At 37.5% G+C, this 20,542-nt stretch overlaps 1 protein-coding gene across 12 annotated transcripts in view; it reads left to right on the top strand.

The window, feature by feature from the left end:
- The window catches only part of arvcfb (ARVCF delta catenin family member b), a 175,206-nt gene that overhangs the window by 151,448 nt on the left and 3,216 nt on the right, over positions 1-20,542 (top strand). For 8 of the 12 annotated variants that reach the window (XM_026211744.1, XM_026211739.1, XM_026211738.1 and 5 more), the window contains 8 exons: positions 11,783-11,910; positions 13,588-13,738; positions 14,526-14,718; positions 15,785-15,896; positions 16,327-16,414; positions 17,688-17,741; positions 18,370-18,461; positions 19,969-20,081. In XM_026211744.1, coding sequence (XP_026067529.1) covers positions 11,783-11,910; positions 13,588-13,738; positions 14,526-14,718; positions 15,785-15,896; positions 16,327-16,414; positions 17,688-17,741; positions 18,370-18,461; positions 19,969-20,070 — 920 coding nt within the window. In that variant the 3' untranslated portion in view covers positions 20,071-20,081. The remainder of the gene's footprint in view (positions 1-11,782; positions 11,911-13,587; positions 13,739-14,525; positions 14,719-15,784; positions 15,897-16,326; positions 16,415-17,687; positions 17,742-18,369; positions 18,462-19,968; positions 20,082-20,542) is intronic. The other 4 variants (XM_026211742.1, XM_026211736.1, XM_026211737.1 and 1 more) reach the window with 3 other exon arrangements.

Below are 20,542 nucleotides of genomic sequence, written 5' to 3'. Positions count from 1 at the left end.
AAAAATATAAAACATATTTTTCCTGACATAGCTCTGAAAAAAGCTTGTTTTTTCAGTATTTCAGTCTCGTTTTCTATATTTAAAAAAAGTGTAAACATCTTTTGTTGATTGCAGTGTAGGTTTTTTCTTACAAATTACTTAGCGACTTGTTTAAGGTATTAATATTTGTTTTCTGAGAATGTAGATAGAATGTAATCATTTATGTTTAATATTTGTATTTATTCATTATTTTTATTTCATTGGCAAGTATTTTCTTTATTTTTCTTTATTTTTTAAGTGTAATTTTACATTTGGTTTAATGTATAAAACAAAAATCAAAAAAACGTAAAATGCAGTTTTGCTTCTCAACTAAATTTACCTACACACAGGAAAAATTATACTAAATGCTCTTTATGAAAATAGTTTTTGCTGTTTAAATCTCAAATATGAAAACTTGACTTTAAGTTTGATAGGAAAATATGTGACTCAGCATTCAGGGACAATCCCATCCCACCTGGTGTTGAGCTTCCATCCTCTTGCATCTTCACTCACCCTCATGGAATGTAGCACCCAGATAATGTCTCCAACAACACAGTGTTAGAAATCACATGCTCTTGATAGTGGACTGAAGATGACTGCAGATGCTCATCATCATAGTCTGGTTGGAGTGGCTTACTTTTGTGCTCATTGGGTGGCCTTAGTATAGTTTAACAGCTACCCAGCTCTCCTCAAAGATAAAATATACACATAGAATGTTCCTGGCAGCTCGTCTATCATGTTCTGAGTTTGGGGTGCTGATAAAATCTGAATTTTCTGGTTGTGCCACCCATGGAGGTGCCAGTTTGTGAAAGAAAACTGGCGTTGCCATCCTGTTGCTTGCCAATCATTATCCCACCCGCTGCTGATAATATTGATTCTATTGTACCACAGTCATGATCAACAAAAGACCAGCAGCTTTTATGTGGCATGGTGCTGAGAGGCAGTGCTAGCCTTTGAGAGAGTATGGAGTCATGAGAAGAATGAAGATCAGGATGTTCTTGTTTGTCTTTCTTAGCTGTTCTATGTATTTGAATATGAAAGTTGTGTGTGTATATATATATATATATATATATATATATATATATATATATATATATATTTATGACAATTAGGTTGAAGGGACACATGCACAAAAGGTAATATTTGGGAGGGACTTGTGACTCCTTTTGGTAAAATGTATTGTCCTAGTGGTGACCAGGTAATATCATACCATACCTGGGCCTTTGGGACACCAGGGTTTTGTCCAAAATAATATGTCAAATCACATCCAACTTTAAATGTTTGGGTAATTTTTGAAGGCAGCATAATTCATATTTTACTCCTTGTGCCTTCCCACCTTGTGCAGATCTGTGGTTGTTCGAAAGATTCAAAATATTCAGATTGATGGAACGGTTGAAAAAATCATAAATGTAATTTATTTCCACTTATAATTTGGACGGTTATGAAAAAAGTGAGCAATTTCTACCAATAAATATTATTCATGAAATATGTTATTGGGAATATCTAAAACTCACTTGAATTTGTTCTAGATCCTTATACATGTCATTACAATGTCTTTGAAGTCAGTTTCCTTACTATAAACCTATCTGTTAAGTCATTGACCAACTGTTTTGAACACAGCCCTGGTGAATGTACACTATATCATTCAGACATTTAGGGTCAGTAAGATGTTTCAAGATGTCTCTTATGCTCACCAAGGCTGCATTTACTTGATCAAAATTACAGAGAAAACTAAAATTGTGAAATATATTATTATAATTTAATATCAGTTTATTGTTTTCTATTTAAAATTTTGTTAAATGTCAAAGCTAAATTTTCAAGCAGCCATTAATCCATTAAATTTCAGTGTCACATGATCCTTCGGTGATCAGATGATTATTATTTTTTTCTCTCAGGACTCTTATATAAATGTCTTCACTCATATCAATTGAATGCATCCTTGCTGAATAATATTACTACTTTATTAAAAAAAAAAATACTTTTGAGCAGTAATGTGCAGGAAATAGAAATCTCACTATGGAGAGAAGAAAATTAACTGCTCTTCCAGCAGTGTTTCATTTTCATGCCCCACTTTTGCTCCACTGGAGCTGGGCATTATCGTTCAAATGAAGGCAGATCCTCTGTCACAGCTCTCTGATTTAGGACCTGGGGAGTGATCTGATCCCAGATAAGTCTGAAATTCTAGTTTCCATCTAGGTCTTTTGAAGGAGCTTGCAATTAGCACTTGATGCCAGAAGGCCACAGAAACTTAATGATGGATGTAATAGATGATTTGCATCATTGCACATGTGTTATTGTTTGTTAGACAGTGTCTAATGGGTACGTGATTGGTGCGAGTACAATGCATGTGAAAATGAGCCAGCCGAAGCAGCCATTGTCCACTGTAAAACCTCATCAGTAAATCATTTGTTTGGACTTGTTTTTTCAATGTCTATTACTAAAACCTATTAATAATTGTTCTGTTTATTACTATTGCTGTTCTATTATTGTACTGGCTGAGAAGGCGAGGGCTTGATCATAATATTACCCAGCATCTGATGCAGCGAACCATTCTTCACTGGCCTAATGGCTTAGACAATAATTACTGGGCTGAATTAAACTACCGGGAGGGAATAGAGTGAGATTTACCCTCCCATCGGGGCCTTTGTGTGCTGCTTTTCAGCCAGAAGAGGATGTTTCTGTTTCTCAGAGAGATGCTTTACACACACGCACACATACTTGAATGCAATTAAGCACAGATTACTAGGCAAGCCGTCAGTGGCATCTACACAAAGAGCTGCCAGCGTTTATTGTTTCCTGTTTTGCAAACATGCCATTTTCTAAATGAACTTTTTAAAGTGAAAACTGTCATTTGCCAAATTCAGGAGCGAGGGGAGGTAGACAGCCTGTCTGAAAACTGGGCTTCATTCCTGAGATTATAATTTGTGGCACACACACTAGCCAGGTTTTTTTGTGCCAGTGTAGAATGAGGCATCAGATGACTAGTGTATGCGAGATGAAGAGCCAGGGAGAAAAGAAAAGAGCATGTGAGAAAGAAACTGAGAGCTTGTGATTATTTGTCATGTGCTCAAGCATGGGATGGCAGGAAGGTGGGTCGTGAAGAATGGGATATGACATAAGGCCTGCAAAGGGACATCCTTCTCCAGGCAAAGCAGATCAGACATATCATCTGTTACCGGCATCCCAGCAATGACTCAAACAAGCCTAACAAAGACACTATGCAGCTAGAAGAGAGAGAGTGTGATCCAGAGAGTCTGAGGGAGAAATAGATGAAGGTAACAGGAGGAGGACTGCTGCATACAAGAAATAGAGAGTAAGAGGAATTTGTAAGACTGTCGCTGTTGTGAACATAAACAATTGAAACAGTTTAGAAGCTGCCTACAGAGTCAGAACTTTAAGGCATCATTCACACAAATTATGCTGCCTTATAAAACTGTCAAATTGTAAGGCCGCATAATATGTATCCTTCTCAAAAAAAAATGTTATATATATATATATATATATATATATATATATATAACAGGTTTTATACTGTACAAACTGTATATTCTATCGCCCTACACCAACCCTACACCTAACCCTAACCCTAACAGGAAACTTTTTTTAAGAGAACAAGAGTTTTAAGAGTTTAAGAGTATAAGAGTTTTGAAAAATGGGGACATCATAAGTCACCCTCTCCTTGTGATACCTGCGTCATACCAGTGTCATTATACAAAGTTGTGTCCTGATAGGTCACAAAACTATGCCCCCCCCCCCCCCCACACATGTACTGTATGTATATATATATATATATATACAGTATTGTTCAAAATAATAGCAGTACAATGTGACTAACCAGAATAATCAAGGTTTTTCGTATATTTTTTTATTGCTACGTGGCAAACAAGTTACCAGTAGGTTCAGTAGATTGTCAGAAAACAAACAAGACCCAGCATTCATGATATGCACGCTCTTAAGGCTGTGCAATTGGGCAATTAGTTGAATTAGTTGAAAGGGGTGTGTTCAAAAAAATAGCAGTGTGGCATTCAATCACTGAGGTCATCAATTTTGTGAAGAAACAGGTGTGAATCAGGTGGCCCCTATTTAAGGATGAAGCCAACACTTGTTGAACATGCATTTGAAAGCTGAGGAAAATGGGTCGTTCAAGACATTGTTCAGAAGAACAGCGTACTTTGATTAAAAAGTTGATTAGAGAGGGGAAAACCTATAAAGAGGTGCAAAAAATGATAGGCTGTTCAGCTAAAATGATCTCCAATGCCTTAAAATGGAGAGCAAAACCAGAGAGACGTGGAAGAAAACGGAAGACAACCATCAAAATGGATAGAAGAATAACCAGAATGGCAAAGGCTCAGCCAATGATCACCTCCAGGATGATCAAAGACAGTCTGGAGTTACCTGTAAGTACTGTGACAGTTAGAAGACGTCTGTGTGAAGCTAATCTATTTTCAAGAATCCCCCGCAAAGTCCCTCTGTTAAAAAAAAGGCATGTGCAGAAGAGGTTACAATTTGCCAAAGAACACATCAACTGGCCTAAAGAGAAATGGAGGAACATTTTGTGGACTGATGAGAGTAAAATTGTTCTTTTTGGGTCCAAGGGCCACAGGCAGTTTGTGAGACGACCCCCAAACTCTGAATTCAAGCCACAGTACACAGTGAAGACAGTGAAGCATGGAGGTGCAAGCATCATGATATGGGCATGTTTCTCCTACTATGGTGTTGGGCCTATTTATCGCATACCAGGGATCATGGATCAGTTTGCATATGTTAAAATACTTGAAGAGGTCATGTTGCCCTATGCTGAAGAGGAAATGCCCTTGAAATGGTTGTTTCAACAAGACGATGACCCAAAACACACTAGTAAACGGGCAAAGTCTTGGTTCCAAACCAACAAAATTAATGTTATGGAGTGGCCAGCCCAATCTCCAGACCTTAATCCAATTGAGAACTTGTGGGGTGATATCAAAAATGCTGTTTCTGAAGCAAAACCAAGAAATGTGAGTGAATTGTGGAATGTTGTTAAAGAATCATGGAGTGGAATAACAGCTGAGAGGTGCCACAAGTTGGTTGACTCCATGCCACACAGATGTCAAGCAGTTTTAAAAAACTGTGGTCATACAACTAAATATTAGTTTAGTGATTCACAGGATTGCTAAATCCCAGAAAAAAAAATGTTTGTACAAAATAGTTTTGAGTTTGTACAGTCAAAGGTAGACACTGCTATTTTTTTGAACACACCCCTTTCAACTAATTGCCCAATTGCACAGCCTTAAGAGCGTGCATATCATGAATGCTGGGTCTTGTTTGTTTTCTGACAATCTACTGAACCTACTGGTAACTTGTTTGCCACGTAGCAATAAAAAATATACTAAAAACCTTGATTATTCTGGTTAGTCACATTGTACTGCTATTATTTTGAACAATACTGTATATATATATATATATATATATATATATATATATATATATATATATATATATATATATATATATATATATATATATATATATATATATATATATATATATATATATATAATACGTACACATGAGTGAGTAATATAATGACAAATTGATCATTTTGGGGTGGAGTAACCATTTAATGCACTAATAAGAAGTTTATTGAGGCAAAATTTGTAGGTAATACTTAGATATTATTGAGAACTGGACATTAAAATAACGTGTGACCAAAATAGTCAGTTTAGTTAAATATATATTTTACACAATGAGTTCATTTTTTGTCACATCTGGAGCTTCATATGTAGCGTTCCACTTTGGTCACTCATGAGACTTTGATGACAGTTAGGATGTAGCTCCCTGTGTTAGTAGTAGGCGGCAAGGCAGCTCACCAGGTTTTGTAATAGAGTTTGAGTGTGTGTGAGTGTGTGTAGTCATTCACAGCATCAAAAACTAATAGATGCCATCTCCAGAATTCATAACAGATTGTTCAAACAACATGGTTGCTTTTTGTCATGTACCACTGAAACTCGGTATTCTTTCTGTCCCGGGTGAAATGGCTGTCAGACAAGATAGACAATACAAAAGTTCTCAGTGGAAAATATTCTGACAAAACTGTGTATTTTCTCTAAAACACAATGTGCATCTGCCGTGTGCTTTTAGCCTGTGGGCATCTCTCTTTGACTGATTTGATATCAGTATGTATAATGCCTTCTTCCTATTTAATCTGTTAGATTTATTCACTTGGTATTCACTGAGCAATTTGTACTTTTGCGTTGCTAACCACTGGAATGTAAAGTGTCATTATCATATAGTGAGATCATAGCACCGGTGCTGTGAGATTGCAGTTGCACTCATGTTAAGTGCTTCGCTGTGTGTTCTGCATGCCATCTCTCGCTCCCTTCATTCTCAATGCATCACACGAGCCGCCCCTTGTGTCTGTGTGAAAGTTAAATGAGCCAGAGCTAAAGGTGAATCTTCTTTTTTTTTTTTCAGTGGAAGATTGCTCCAAAGATGTAACCTGTACAACACCAAATTAGGTTTTGTTGTCCATAGAGTGTTTTATTTTACCAGGATGCTATGGCACAGCCCTCACGTTTTTAGCCTCTCAATTTAGCCCTAGAATGCAGCCTTGTCATTTTCAGCATACATAGGCTATAAGATATAAGACTTACAAAAACATTAAACAGTCTTACCAACCTTCAACTTTTGAAGAGTAGTGTCTACAGTAAGCATTTTTTTTTCTTGGATGATTTTTTGAACAGGCTTCACATCCAGAGTGTCTGCCTTAAGATGCTGTCTAGGTAGGCAGCTTTGTAGGGTCGAATCAGAGCTAAATCAAACATTTATATAGCATAGTATAGTCTTTTGTTACATAGAGATGTTTGTCTCTTCTTTTTTACTCTCTTGCTCTCTTTCTTAACAGTCTATTAATGAATAGATCTGCTGGATCCTCTCCTCGGCTTGCTTTAACTCCACAGTTGAAGTTTATTCACAGAGTTGCTTATTTCCTCATCTCCTGCTTCCTCATCAATGCTCACTCAATCACACACCTCAACCCTGAACTATTCAAAAAGTAGTATTCTTTTAAAAAGATACAGGGATAATTCTGGACTTTATCTTACCTCTAGATCTTTAGTAATTCAATAACACAATTCAATTTCCTCTCTCTTGCACTGATATCTCAATATGCATCTCTCAGAACATGTTTAGCAGCTGCCATTGTTTTTGTTTGTGGAATATTGATCAAGGTTTTGCCAAATTCAGCCTGTCAGGTTTTTTTGTTTAATGACCAAAGAAAAATATGAGATTAGGGATATCTTTTAGTGTCTACTCCATCAGCATCTCCTGATATGGATTATTACCATGACAATCCTCCATTTTCTTCACAGTTTTATAGCTATCCATTCAGAAGGTTTCGCAGCTGTTGAAAATCTATTCTTGGCAAGCTTTGTGCCTCAAATAAACATCCCCCTCACCCAATCATTGCCCATTGTGTTTAAAACCCACACAAACCTGGAGAAAAAAATCTGGTATTTCTAGTTCAACACTGCAGTCTCAATATTATTTGCGTAGAAAAGTAATTAAACTGAAAAGTTTTGTCAGTTGAAGGATGGGATGAATAGAGAGGGAAAAGCTCTTGTTAGGAAGGGTGATTTGAAGACTGACGTTCCACATAATACGAGCCATTGAAGGCTAGTGGAAATCAAAAAGACCTCCTTGGGTGAGCGGTGACAAGCTGCTCTCAGCAGCCAGGATCTGCTATGGGACGTCACAATGGGACTTGGCCAGCCAGAGTACAGGGGAGAGAGGGACATACCATTTTAGGAAGAACCGGAGCATTTGAAGAGCTGGCCAGAGGCTTTCAATCTATAAAGAAACATTTTCCAGAGAAACTCAAATATTCAACAGGCTTGCCCATTCTGTTTCAGTGGCCTGTGGAGGGATAAGGGGTTCAGAATGAGAAAGAAAAGAAAGGTGCTTTGTTGGTGCATCCTATTCCCTGCAGACTACCCTACTTCCTGTCACTGCAGGCAGCCCATACGAGCACGGATGCTGTTATGTTGACTGTGAGCCATTACCACCTTCCTTTTGGCATTTGAAGTTCCTGCCACTTTGTGGATTCAACTCACAGGGCATCACATAAAGAGTAAGTGCAGAGTCTGTTCCACAGGTAGACTGTCATTCAGGCAAGCTTGGAGTTGAATGGACATGAGTCATTTTCCCTCTGGAGACGCTTCAGGGAAGAATCCATTCTTTCTTTTTCATCATCTGTGTTCACAAATTCAAGTATACACACATTTCATTGTAAACCAAGAAGCCTAAAATGATGGAACAGTATAAACGAGACAAACAATTTTGTATCTCCAGCAAAAATAATTTTATTATATTTTAACTTTTATGATTTTATTGTAGCTTTTTATATATTATTATTATTATTATTATTTATATAAACAAATTGTATAATAAATGTAATAATTATATTTATATACATTTATTTATACTTTTAATATTGTAATATTAATTGTTTTTATTTATTATAATATTTTAAATAAATATTATTATAAAAATGATTTCGTTGAAAATTAATAAAAATGTATTATTATTTTTATTTATTTCATTGTAATTTTAGGTTTATTATTTTTATGTGCTGTTGTCTTTTTTGTTTGGTTAGTTTTATTTTTCTTTTTAATTTTTATTTCTCTTTGACTTTCACAGTTTAGGTTATTTTAGCATTTAAAATTTAGGGTTACATTTTATTTTAAAGTCCAATTCTTCCTATTAACAAAGCATTAACTATGAGTTTTGCCTCAACAAACTTCTAATTTGCTGCTTATTAATTAGTAAGGTAGTTGTTAAATTTAAAGATTGGTTTGTATTAAGGATTTAGAACATGGTAATGCAGAATATGTGCTTTATTAGTACTAATAACAGCCAATGTGTTATTATTGTTGACTCGTTAATAGTTAGAATTGGTCACTACTACACTAAAGTGTTACCAAAATGTAGGATTTGTTGCATAGTAATTTTGTTTGAAGAATGTTTCTCCAGATATTATTTCTAAAAGTTGTGGTTATAAATGTTTTGAGAATGCTTTTCTTTCATAATCATGTTCTACTACAGAATGTGGTACTACAGGTTGTTCCTTTGTAAATTGAAAATATTTTTTTCTTTTTCTGCATTGTTAGTTTCTTACTGTCACTTACTAATTTGAATTGACCTACTAAAAGAGAGTAGCACTACAAAAGCAAGAGCACGTCTCTCTGGATCCTGCTCATTATTCCTCCCCTTTATCACTTGGAAATGCAAATTACATTCATTTAATAAGGCACCAGGGGTGACATCTGGATGTTTCTACAGTGGCTTTGACATTTATGAGTATGACCGCTCATTTCATGTATTTAACAGTATAGCACAGTTCTTTCTTTGTTTAAAGAAGTGACCATTGGTCCCCGTTAGGAATCAATGATATTTGCAGAGCTGAGATGTTTTGATCTCTCTCTGAAAGACGAACGTTTTGGTAACTAATCCCTAATCACAGCTTAAGGGCAAATCCGGCCTCCAAGAATTGCACAAGAAGGGGAATGTGGACTTACAGACTCCCGAATATCAAAGTGCTGTCATTAATAAGTTTGCAGTAGGGTTTAACATCAATGTCAGTCATACACAGAAAACAACCTTCATTTGTGGTTATAAATCTGTCAGCCATTTCTCCACAAGACAGAATCTGATTTAATTAGCTGATTTGGTGTGTATTAACTGATTTGAGTTCAAGCTAAACTAGCAAGCAGTCATCTGTCCACAATTTAAATCATTTCGTTTTCGATGCTGACTTATTAGGGGGTGCTATTATTGTCAAAGAGAGAATATAGCTCTGTATCTGAATGACTGTGACTCATGACTTTCCACTTAACTCTGTGTAAAAAAGCATAATACTGTAGTTAGCACATGCATTAGGTAATCTGTACATACACTCGCTCTCTAAGGCTGCTCTGATGTCTTATAGCATAGTAACGCACTCAAGAAGAATTTTAAAGCATGGGGAGGAGAGACTGAAAATAGCTTTAAATGGTAATTGGGTTGCGAATGTGTGGAAACTGAAAGAAAAGTCGAGGACAGATCTTTTGCTTAAACCATCAGTCAGACAGAAATAAAAACGTGTAGTGAGCAGCCCACATCCTGAAGGCCACTCCTCCCTCTCTAAATTATAGGTGTTAGGTGCACATTTAGAAAGTGCAGATGGGCCAGGCAGTTTTCTAATGCAGTCACACACCAGCAAACATGCATTAGTGTGACAGCCCTTCCATCTTTTTCTGCTCTCAACTCATTTCAGACATGTTACCGGATAACACCTTGTTGCAGTTTTGCTGCTTTTGCACGAATATCATTGCTCAGTTTACTTTGAACTTCTCCAGACTCCTCGATCTTGACATGGTGGCAATGAAAAAGTACACAGCCTGTTGAACCACCACATATCCGTCATGCTCAGTCTTGGCTAAATGCTTGCACAGGCCAAGTTATGTGGAGAGTTCAAGTGAACATGATGGATGTGCGGTGGTTGCACAGTAGATGGTTGCACAGTAAATGGTAGCCCTCAGACCCAGACAGGAATTTACAGAACTCAAAAGTTGAACATTTCAGTGGCTATTAATTGATTTGAAAGGGGTAGTTCACACCAAAATGAAAATTCTGTCATTGTTTATTCAAGATCAAGTTTATTCAAGATTCAAGATTAAGTGTTGTTTTGGATTGTGTTGACTTGTACGGACAGAAACAGATAAAACATTCTTAATAGTATCTTGATTGTGTTTCACAGAATAAATTAATTCATACTGGTTTGGAACAATGTGAGGGTGAGTAAATGATGACAGAATTTTCTTTTTTGAATTTAAATTTGAGGTTCTTTAAAAATAGGCCAGATTATTTGATTTATCGCAATGTGAATGCAAACGCATAAATTAGTTTCAGATCATTTAAAAAATAGAATAGAATAGAATGTATTTTAGTACAAAAATACATGTTTATTTTTGCACTTGGTAGAATTGTAAATTTTAGGCCAATGTGAACATGGTCCATTTTGTGATGACCTCATCTTCAAAAAAAAAAAGATAAATAAACAATTGTCTCAAACCCAATTGAGAACCACTGTAATACACAATGCTTTCTCTGTCTGTGTTTGTTAGATCAGTGGAATTTGTCCTGCAATTCTTAGAGCTACTGCTTATGTTGGAATGTGGAAAATGTGGAACACACACAAAAAGTCACATCCCTGAAGTAGCACACAGTGATTCGTGTGTCCGCCAGCATCATTTAGCATTTAGGCAGGAGGAAGCTAATTATCCGCTCCCTGCTATCGCTGCAAATGTCTCCAACCTAACTGGGTATTCTCAGAATGTCTTTGTATTTTGTGTTGGAGGACCTGACCCTGAATCGGCAAGAAGGAGCTTCTTCTTCAAGTCATGTCTAATGAAAGACTCCCTGATTACACTGCCTGAGATTGGGCTGCTGTTATCAACAAACCAAGCGTCCATCAGGCTATTGGCTTTTTTAGGCAGCTTGTCTATTGAATTGCTCGATGTATCTGTGAAAGTGGAGTGTCTTTGATTTTCTGTCTCTATTTCTAATAATAATCATGCATTTTTCCTACCCTGTTGTTTTGTCCACTTTTTATTTCACCAGGTGCATCTCAACACTGAAAGGAGGATATGCAATCAATTTTTATCACCTCTAAGCTAATCTGTATGTGTGTCTACTTTGTTCACCAGTGATTTATGTGTAATTCCCGTCTATCTGTCATTTACATGTGCAGGTTTTGAGTTACTCTATCAGCCGGAGGTGGTCCGACTCTACCTGTCCCTGCTTACAGAAAGCCAGAACTATAACACACTAGAAGCAGCAGCCGGGGCTCTGCAGAACCTCAGTGCTGGACAGTGGACAGTAAGTGTCTTCTCGAACTTTCCTACACTTGACACATTTGGAAGCACCAGGAACTGGAAATTGATTCTTATTTAGATCCATTTAAACAAACAATCCTAGATTTGAATTATATTCATGATTGTTTATTTCCATTTATTTCCATTTTCAAGATGGCATCGCTCGTCTAGTTTTCAGTCCATGTGAATCTTTTGAAAATGTATGAACTAGTAGTGTATTTATTTAGATTTTATTGACTTTTTGTGGTATACATCATCATTCAAAAGTCTGGGTCTGTAAGATGTTTTTGAACAAGAAACCTCTTATGCTCACCAAGGCTGCACTAATATAAAAGCAGTAATATGAAATAGTGAAATATTTATTTTTCACCAAAAATCCAACAAAACAAAACTTTTCATCAATTTCTATGCGTTCTTGCTGAATAAAAGTATGAATTTCTTTTAAAAAAGAAATCTCACTGGCCCAAATCTTTTTCATGCTATTGTGCATTAAATGAAGAATTGATTTCAGTGAAGTCTGATTTATTACTCTCTTGCTGAAATCTTAAAAAAGGGCTGATTTTCTCTGTTACAACAGTCATGTGAAGGTAGATTAAGCAATAATAATTGCTCTCCAAGCACTGGCTATTCATTCTCTCAAAATGGCTAAAAGAATGAGTTAAAAACTACATAAATGAAGTTGAAACTCACATCCCCAACTACCGATGAGATCACTTTAATGACAAAAGATGAATCAATGGTTGTGTGAACTAACATAAGACTATTTTAAACAAAGACAGCCCATTCAACCACCACCCCACTGGTCTGACTGGTCTGCAAAAATACATTATGCAAATCCATAAAGCTTAATTTGTAATGTTTTGTTTTTGTCTGCTTGCAGTGCTCCTTAAACACATTCCTAGGCGATACTTAATTACGAGTATGACATGTATGTGCCACAGTATCGTGTTGGGCTCTCTTTTCTCTTGAGGCATAAGTCAAGAGGAAATGTTTCTAATAAACACATCTCTCTATACACCTATTGCAAGAGGAAATCCCATTAAACTGCACTGCCCTGACCCTGCTTCTTTCTCCATGTCGGACCTGAAGTGCAGCCGTGCATAAGCTCACAGCTTCTTTGTGTGGTTACACCATTTCAGACCTGCCTCATCTCTATGCCTGGTGACACAGACGTGTTTGTGAACCCAGAGTCCCCAACACATCACAAACCCCTACTGAAGGGAGACGGGCATGTCACGTCTGTGCTCTATAAGAGGATTTGAGAGCTTTTATTTATTAATTTATTCTCTTTCTACCTTTTATTTATTTATTTTTTGGCAAATGCTTTTCTAGGCTCACTACCATCTCTTAGTGGCCATAGTGTAGCATTGCAATATCTTAATTACTGTCTCAAGGGCACAGGCTGAGGAATAGAGATGTCTTGTGTCACATAAAGGTTTTGTGATTCATGGGGTTGGAGGGACAAATGCACACAAGTCTAACGGGGACAAATGGCTATTTACTGGATTGCAGTTTCCCAGAATAGAGGAGCTTTTTCTCACGCACATACTCAGACAGGCATATTGCTGTTCTGGAAAATTTCATAGCTGAGCATAAGTTGACCTGACTTAATGAAATGAATGCAGTGGAAAAAATGTCAGAATCACTGGCTTAGTACAGTCTGTTCCTCTCATTTCTGCAGTGGTCCAACTATATCCGGGCGACAGTGCGTAAGGAGAAAGGGCTGCCGATCCTCGTCGAGCTCTTGCGCTCAGACTCGGACAAGGTGGTGCGAGCTGTGGCCATCGCTCTGAGGAACCTGTCCATCGACCGCCGCAACAAAGACCTGATAGGCAAGAGCTGTATTTATGGATCATTAGTGTTAAACACGTATTTCCATATTATTTATGTAAAGGTGCACTCAGATTATTTTCCTTATAAGTTTTGCACAAAATATCTGGAGTCTGAAAGATTTTTTTATCTTTTTGAAAGGCTGAAAATAACATTTTTCATATTATTAAACATACAGTAAAAAACAGTATTATTGTGTAAAATGTTCACAACTTAAAACAATTGTTTCCATTTGAATACACTTTGTTCATTTTGACCCTTCATTTTGTTTTTGTCAATTATTGTTTATTGTCATTATTGGAAATTTTAACTCTGTTACTTAGTTTTTTTAAATTAGGTTTTTACCCACAATATTAAATGTTAATGCATTTAAACTTCACCCAAAAATGAAAATTCTGTCATTAATAACTTGTAAGACCTTTGTTCATCTTCAGATCATCTTTTGTTCCCTTTGCACACAAAAAGTATTCTCGTAGCTTCATAAAATTACGGTTGACCCACTGATGTCACATGGACTATTTGAACAATGACCTTTCTACATATCTAGGCCATGGATGTGGGACCAGAGAGTGCTCACATTTCATCAAAGGTATCTTAATTGATGTGTTCCAAAGATGAACGAAGGTCTTATGGGTTTGGAACAGCATGAGCTTGAGTATTTTTGGGTGAACCATCCCTTTTAATATGTAAATTGGTTTGGCACAATTGTATTCTGCTTCAGAGTGGCTGCAGCTGCCTTTGTGTTCTCTTCAAGCTGAATCTTTCATCCTTTTATATTATCATCCTCAGGGAGTTACGCCATGAGGGACTTGGTCAGCAACTTGCCCAGTGGACAGCAGCGGCCAGCCAAGAACCTGGAGGAGGACACAGTGGTGGCCATCCTCAACACCATCCATGAAATCATCACTGACAGCTCGGAGAACGCCCGCTCTCTCATTACTGCTCAAGCAATCGACAAACTAGTTGCCATCAACAGGACCAGGTAAGAAGGGAACAGAGAACGGACCGAGATTATGTTAGTGACACAATGTATGGTCTTCTCTTTGATCAGAGTTACGCTATATTCACATTGCAAGTTCCTGATTTTTGTTCAAATCAGATGTTTTAAGAAACTAACGTTAAATAAAAAAAGCGTTAACTTTTTAAAGGGATAGTCCACCCCAAACTGAAAATTCTATCATTAATTACTCACCCTCATGTCGTAATTTGTGTTCTGAAGATGAAAAAAGCTTTACAGGTTTGGGTGTCATGAGGGTGAGTAATTAGTGACAAGATTTTCATTTTGAATGAACTTTCCCTTTAAACACTTTTTTTCATCTTTCTATGTTATAACTGGTTCATAAATCAAGCCAACTATCTACAGTACTTTCACTTTAACCAGTTATGATTTCTTAAGGCTCACTTAGTTCTGTATGTATACCAATAAGGTTTTTTTTGATCTGTGTAAACATCTTATGTTAGTTTGGGTCCTCCTCAACTCACAGAGAAAAACAGCAACAAGAGTCGCTGCTCTTTGAAGTGTCTTATTTTTACCACCACACATGTCATCTTTAATATATGCATGTGAAAAACTGAATATTAAATGGTGTAGTGCTGTAGATATCAAAAGCAGCAGAGACCTCCGGAGAGTAAGCCATATCTTAAACAAACCTCCCCCAAGCTTTCCACATGTGACCTCATTTATATTTATTTATATAATTTATACAGTTTGGGCTTGAGCATGATTTTACCCAAAACTAAATATTGATTGTGAGAGATTAACTTTTTAAAGAGTACATGCTAGACTGGAGAGTGGCTACTCGGCCTCTCTCTATCCCTCTCTGACTCTGGAGATGCGGCTTTGAAGACATGGGATCCTGGTAATTAAGTGAGGATCACAGGAAAAGCTAATGAAGTGAAAAGAGAGAAATCTATGGCCACAGGGGTTGGAGATTGGAGCCATAGTGACTCTGCAATGCTGGGAGGGGAATAGATGACTTTGAATTTGAGAGTTATTCCACTGGGCTGTAGATTTCAACTCTCTCTCCCTCCATGTTTATGCATTGCAGCCAGTCAGCAAGGGAGACCAAAGCTGCTTCCCATGTACTACAGACGGTTTGGAGCTATAAGGATCTGAGAAACGGCCTGACCAAGGATGGCTGGAATAAAACACACTTTCAGGTAGAGCGATGCATAAACGCACACAAACACTGATTTCTCAGTTATTCTTATACCAAATTCTAAAGTGGAGAAGGGGGGAAATCTTGTGAAGAAATGTCTGGGTCTATAAATATGTGATCTATTTGAATTATTTCGAGAAACGCCAACTTTAAGATGCTGTGGAGAAAGTCGAGCAGTAGTTAAAAAAGGCAAATAAACTAAAAAGACTGCATATAAACAAATGTAAACAAGTAAGACTGTATGTAAACAAATATCACACGTAATTGTTAACTATGATGTCACTTTATTGCACCAACTTTGCATAGATGATAGCACAAAAGACCAAAAGAATGATTCAGACATTTCTTGACCATTTCTGTGAGAGTTTTTTTGTGAAGGTTTGTCATTCTGGCCTGTGTTTCTGATACAGTCTCTTCTTGATCCTTCTCAGCCGATAGCAGCTGGAACTCCCAAAGGATCCAAGAGTTGCAAGCCTGGCTACGACGATACTACACTCCCCTTGATGGAGAAGAACCAAGGTTAGCGTTAGACCCCAAACAGAGACTTTACACACCCTGATAGCAGCAAAGCTGGGTGCTCAGGGGAGCTCCGGAGGTTCAGGTGCACCTGAGCGAGCATATCTTGTGAACTCTACTACTTTCTGTGTTTTAACACGTGGCACAATGCTTGATCTCTCACCCCCGCTGCTCAGCTGGTGTGTGCAGCTGCCGCATCTCTTGTGCTTTAATCGGTCATTTGAGCAGTTCATATGATACAGAATGATTTATGAGGATCAGACAGCAGATTAATGGGCCTTGGTGTAGGAGCCCATTATTCATTCACTCTCAAGTAAAGTGATGGTAAATTATTGCAGTGCTGCAAAAAAAAAAAAGCACCATGCGTCCACCCAGGGCACATCTCATTGAGAGAGGAGTTAGCATGACAGCTTTGGCTTTTTCTATAATTTTATTACTGCTGTTAGCATGGATGCTCATGACAGTGATACATTTGATCACTTCCATCAGTCCCATGCCATTCCCTGCTTGCCTTACTGTGAAGAATAGAGCACAAGAGTGACCGCCCACCTTTTCAGAATCATTTTTCTCCCTCATTTTCTCTATAGCTGCATTAAAAATCTATAAAAAGGGTCTTGAACCAAATTAACCGCTATAAACTACTCATGCGAGAACTATTGTGAAGGATATTACTGAATCAGCACAACAATAAAATATAAAACATTTAACTTAAGATCATTATACTATGTTTTAAATGTATCCTTAAATGTATTTAAATACGCATTACCATTTAAAAATTAATGGACGTAATGTTTTTGAAAGCCTCTTATGTTTATCTTTATTCTGAAATATAGTAAAAGTCTATATTGCATGTTAATATAGTAAAAACAGTAATATAAGAACATTATTACAATGTAAAATGACTCTTTTCTGTTTTAATATATTTTAAAATGCAAAGCAGAGGCAGTAGGCATTCCTCCAGTCTTCAGTGCTGCATGTTCCTTCTTCCATTACCCCAAACTTTGAACGATTGTGTAAAGTAATATATCAGTTTGTCATTCTTGTGTTTTATGGTAGTGGGTGGTTACTTGAGTCAGACTGCCACTGTTCTCACTTCCTGTGTCTTTTCTGATTGGTGTCTCTCACTTTACAATTGTGGATAGTTTAGGATTTCACAGAGAATTGTGTATTTAAATTACTTGTTCAAGATTTCGAGATTTGATACTTAAATTGAGATTCTAAAAGTGATCGTTAGTATTAGTGGCATGAAAAATCCAGCCTGTAAAATGCTTTGCAGGCAACAGAGTGTGTAGCGGTGGGGATTTGATACCTATGGACGAACTCGGTCCAGGTAAGACAATATCGGCATGCCCTCAAATAAAAAAAATCCCTCCAAACTAATGTGGTTTTGTAAGAATGCAAAACCATAATCCCTCTAATTCCATTCCCCCTAAAGTTCCTTCCAAGCAATGTTGTGATTAGTTTTTAAAGTAATTTAATTTGAACTGCTGTCTGCAATACCCCTCTTTTAATAAGATGTTTGTAGTGTTGTTGTATTTGTTGTGTTTGGGCCAGTGAAAATTTGAACCGAGCACAGTTGCTTTTTCGCTACAGAGTACCACCTCTTCATTATGGTGCCGTCTCTCTGATCTTCTCCACTGAAGCAGCATCCTCTCCAAGCCTGACTGACAATAATTGGACAGAGTCTGAGGATGGGGTGCTGCTTGAGTGGGTAGAAGGAAGTGATGAAATGCGGTGCCTGTGGGGAATGGCTCATACACACGGCCCTCATGCACACAAACACAAAACCCGCACAGTAATCACACACATCACGAGAACATCTGTGCACGCAGCACGTACGGGATGCTCCCAGCTGAAGGTTGAGAGATCTGTCGCTGCTTGTTTGAAGAGCCATGCTGAGGGTTCTGACACACCGACCATGATAACAGAGCTTTTCCGCTTTCTTTCCCTCTCATTAGACGGCTATTCGACGATTGACCAGAGAGACAAAGACTCCAAGTACAAGAGCAGCGACGGTTCATCAGATCTGCAGGAGCGGGAGCCGTTAAAGGTCAGAGCAGAAGTGTCAGAAGCGAGACACGTTTCTACATCTGTCTAATCTGAGAAGGCACACTGCGTGACAGTGCTGTCTGTGGTAGTGGGTAATATCCCCGCTGTCTCATTAGCTGCTTCAGGCACCAACACTGCAATTTTGCAGCAGAAATTATAAATTAACAGTGATTTTGTGTTGGAGCCAGGGTGAAGTGGTGTGTTGTCTAATTAGTGGAAGGAACAATAAGCAAGTAGAACAATAAGCAATCTTAAGACAAAAAAAAGCAATTTGCTTCAACCAGAACAAACCAAAGTGGTTTTCATGCATTGGTAACGTGACTCATGACTGTCCATATTTATAAGGAGCTTAATGGAAAAAGATCCTAAAGTCACTTATAATAAGTGGACAAGGCAATACTGTATGATGATCCCAATATGATGGCAGTTTAAAACAGCAGGTATTGTTGAAATATTATGCTGCCTTGTAAAAAACAAGAAATAAAATTTCATCTAAGATGGAAAAAAAGTAACTGTATTCTGACTGCAAGTATTTGAAAATGTAATTTAATCGAACTACTACTGCTTAATTTTACCGTTAATTTAACGTAATCCAGATTACATGTAATCAGTTACTATACCAGACTTTCTGAGTACCATCTATATCTGTATGTTTAAGGTACTCATATCTGTCCATATTAAGTATATTTAAACTTGGCTTCTCCTCATACAGTCTGTTGTTAGCTCCATGTTGTGCTTAAATAGATAATTAAACATCAGCTTTGTGATTTTTAAAGTCATTAATGTAGAGATGATTAGGAGTGTGCCTGGTGCTGCTGTTTTCCCGCTCTGACTGGCATCTGTAGGAGAGGTCGACTTGCATATCAAGTGCCTCTGCAGCAGTGGATTGAGTTCTCTTACTCCCTCTTGACTTTCTATGGAGTCATCTCATATTACGAGTGTTATCAGAGCCCAGCGTGAGAGTGATTCACTTTTCTGCGTCTGCATTGGAGAGAGACCACACTGTGCTCGTAGATGAGCGTGTTCATGGGTGCGCTGCATTATTGACGACTACATTTCTGTACCATCTGTAGTCTGTCTCATCATTGTGACAGGGCTTTGTATCTCAACAGCTGCCTGCCGTATTTCTTTGTTAGGCTTTCCAGACGCTTTAATAGATGTCATGACAAATTCAGATTTCTATCGCGGCGACTGTCAGAACATCAACCGAACAAACAGATTCATTCTTTTCTATTGCCACAATATTTGGCAGATATTAAGGGTTCATTTTCTGTCTAACACAATGAAGTTGCTCCCTCTAGGGGTCTCTGTTGGCACGACACGCTTTTGTACCTAAATATCATGCTAAACAACGGTTTGTTGTTTTCGGAATGGATCTTGCATGCATTCACTTCAGTGACTTCTCTCTTCTATTATTTCAAACTGTTTATTTTCCCCTTGAGCTTCCCCCGTTGCGAAGACTAACTCTGGCCTTTCTCTGTGTGTTTAAACTGTTGGTTTTGCTGCAGAATGACACAAATAGGAAACACTATATCAGGAGCAACAGGCCAACTGTCAGTCTGGTGGATGCTTGTGATGTTAAACCTCAGCCTGTTGACTCCTGGGTCTAAATGCATGCATGGTAGGTTTTATGTGTTTGATTTTGGATGTTTTATAGTAGTGGATGTGTTCTCACCCGTCCTGTTTATGAAATAACACCCACCCTTTGTTATCATTTGCTCGGTCTAACCCAGAGAAGTGCATCGTCTGAATCAGACACTAATCTGATGAGTGCATGTTCAGATCTATATCATTTTCTAACATCATTGTGAATCAGAATAGATGTGAAGATAAGATCAGACAGATTTCTTGAGAAGTTCAGCATAATTAAGTGCATGTACACTACTCTTCAAACGTTTGGTGGGTTTTTTTTATTGTTTTTTAAAGTAGGGTTTTAAAATACTATTACAACTTAAAATCTTTTAAAATATATTTTAAATGCTGTGATGGGCAAAGCTACATTTTCAGCAGACATCACTCCAGTCTTCAGTGCCACATGATCCTCCAGAAATCATTTGCTGATTTGGTGCTCAAGAAACATTT

Source organism: Carassius auratus, chromosome 30 (assembly GCF_003368295.1).
Source record: "Carassius auratus strain Wakin chromosome 30, ASM336829v1, whole genome shotgun sequence".
In the NCBI taxonomy this organism is placed as follows: Eukaryota; Metazoa; Chordata; class Actinopteri; order Cypriniformes; family Cyprinidae; genus Carassius; species Carassius auratus.
This window is presented reverse-complemented; position numbering and strand designations above follow the sequence as displayed.